Source organism: Alligator sinensis, unplaced genomic scaffold (genome assembly GCF_000455745.1).
Source record: "Alligator sinensis unplaced genomic scaffold, ASM45574v1 scaffold1298_1, whole genome shotgun sequence".
NCBI classification, from domain to species: domain Eukaryota; kingdom Metazoa; phylum Chordata; order Crocodylia; family Alligatoridae; genus Alligator; species Alligator sinensis.
The window spans coordinates 421,500-423,288 of record NW_005842192.1 but is presented as its reverse complement, the minus strand read 5'-3'; the positions used below and the strand labels follow the sequence as shown (position 1 = coordinate 423,288).

General features: G+C 63.9%; 1 protein-coding gene across 3 annotated transcripts in view; it reads left to right on the top strand.

Moving 5' to 3' along the window:
- LOC102375464 (D-threo-3-hydroxyaspartate dehydratase-like) overlaps nucleotides 1-1,789 on the top strand; it is a 22,554-nt gene that overhangs the window by 1,568 nt on the left and 19,197 nt on the right. For all 3 annotated transcript variants that reach the window (XM_025207362.1, XM_025207361.1, XM_025207360.1), the window contains exon 5: nucleotides 12-90. In XM_025207362.1, the coding sequence (XP_025063147.1) occupies nucleotides 12-90 (79 nt within the window). The remainder of the gene's footprint in view (nucleotides 1-11; nucleotides 91-1,789) is intronic.

Genomic DNA, 1,789 nt, shown 5'->3' with positions numbered 1-1,789 from the left:
CTGCGGAACCCCCTACGGCTGCAGCGGCATGCAGGAGATCCAGGCTGTGGCCCAGGCAACCACCGCCGCCACGCTGGAGTTCATGGGCACGTGAGTGGTACCGCGCCGGTGCCTTCGTAGGCTTGCTCTGATGAAAGCCGCCCAATTTGCAGCCGGCTTGCCTGCATCCAAGCACCAATGGAGCCAAGCAGGCCCAGGTTTCTTCCATCATTTATCAGCCGCTGCTAAACCTGGACCTTGCCCTTCAAAGCAGCAGGGTCAGGCAGGGAGGGCCAAGCTCCCTGGAGACGTCCCTAGGGCAAGGAATCGTCACAGAGCTAACCTGCCTCTTACCCCTCTTTTTTTCCCAACCCTGCACAGGCCGGGATCGGAGATGGGGGGTGGAGGGGATGCTTTGAGCCTGAGCAAATTTAGCAGGGGATAGGGGTGGAAGCCAGGGATGGGACTGGCAGAAATCCCATGAGCACTAATGGTCCTCCAGTGCCTTCCCACAACTCCCCACCCCGAAGAGCAAACAAGTTGTGCACCTCGGTACAAAGAGCCAGGGGGGAAATGGCCCCGCCACTGTGCAAGGGGCACACCACTTGCTGGGCAGGCTCACTGAAGATGGAGGGGGAAAGTCAGGTGCAGCCTTTAGGGGACTGAAAGGACCCGTCTGCTCTGCTACAGACTCCCCGTGCAACCCCGGGCACCTCCCTTAGCCTCTCCAGGCCTCCTGCCCTGTTCCCTTCCCTTCCTCGCCAGCGTGTCGGGCACCTAAGAAGAGCTGAGTGGACCGTTGTCACCCTGAGACCATCCGCTCTGCTCCCAGGGGTCCTCAAAGTGGGGCTGGCTGATGGCAGAAGGCCCCGAGGCCTCTGCGTGTAACCTGCCCCCCACGGCCCAGCTCCAAGTCGCATTTAACTTGTCCTCTCCCCATGCTCGTGCTGCCCCTTCGGCGAGCACCAGGGGCCGCTGAGAGCCCGGCGTCGGAGCGGCGTCCCGTTCCCGCCGGCTCCGCGCAGGGATGTTTCCTGCGGAGGGTTCTGGGGATGGTAAATTAGTTGCAGGCAGGAAGTGGCAAGTAGCGGAGGGGCGGGAGGGGCAGAGCCGCACATTCCTGGACTGCACGGAGCCTTTAATCATCCAAATGCGAAGCAGAGGAGCAGGCCGCCGAGAAAACGTGGCAAAGCACAGCAGCGAGATGTGGCTCGCGGCCGTCGGGCCACGGCTCCCAGGCCTTCGATGTGCCCAAGGGGCAGGCCGGCCGGCCAGCTTGGGGCTGAGGTGGGGGGCAGTCTCCCCCCAGGGGCCCTCACGGCTCGCCCAGCACCCTCGGGGCCATTGTAGGAGGCAGCCGAGGCGCTGCAAACCGTTGGGATCGGAGTGGCCTTGCACCGCGCTGGAGAATCCGCCAATCCTGGCACTGCCACTGACCCCTGCAGTGACCTTGGGCATGTTTCTTAGCACAGCCCCCAAGGGCGATTGCATTGGGCAAGAGCCTTGGCTCCACTCCACTCCGCTGGGGGATGGTTGGGGTGTTGTCCGGATGGCTCTCGTTCTCCGCTAGAGAGGGCAGCGCTGGGACACAGCAGGGCCTAGGATGCAGTCAGCGCAGTGATTTGGGGATTTCCCTCTATGGACAATGCACTCGGCAGCTAAGGGGGGCCCGAGGGTGTCTATCCCTTCGCTCATCTTGGCCCCCGCTCCTCCATGGGGCTCACGCAGCCCCTGCAAGGGGACGGGGAGACGGCCGCCCCCCCCCGGAAGGACTCGGCTTGGGATGGACCCCTGCCGCCCCCCTGTCCCC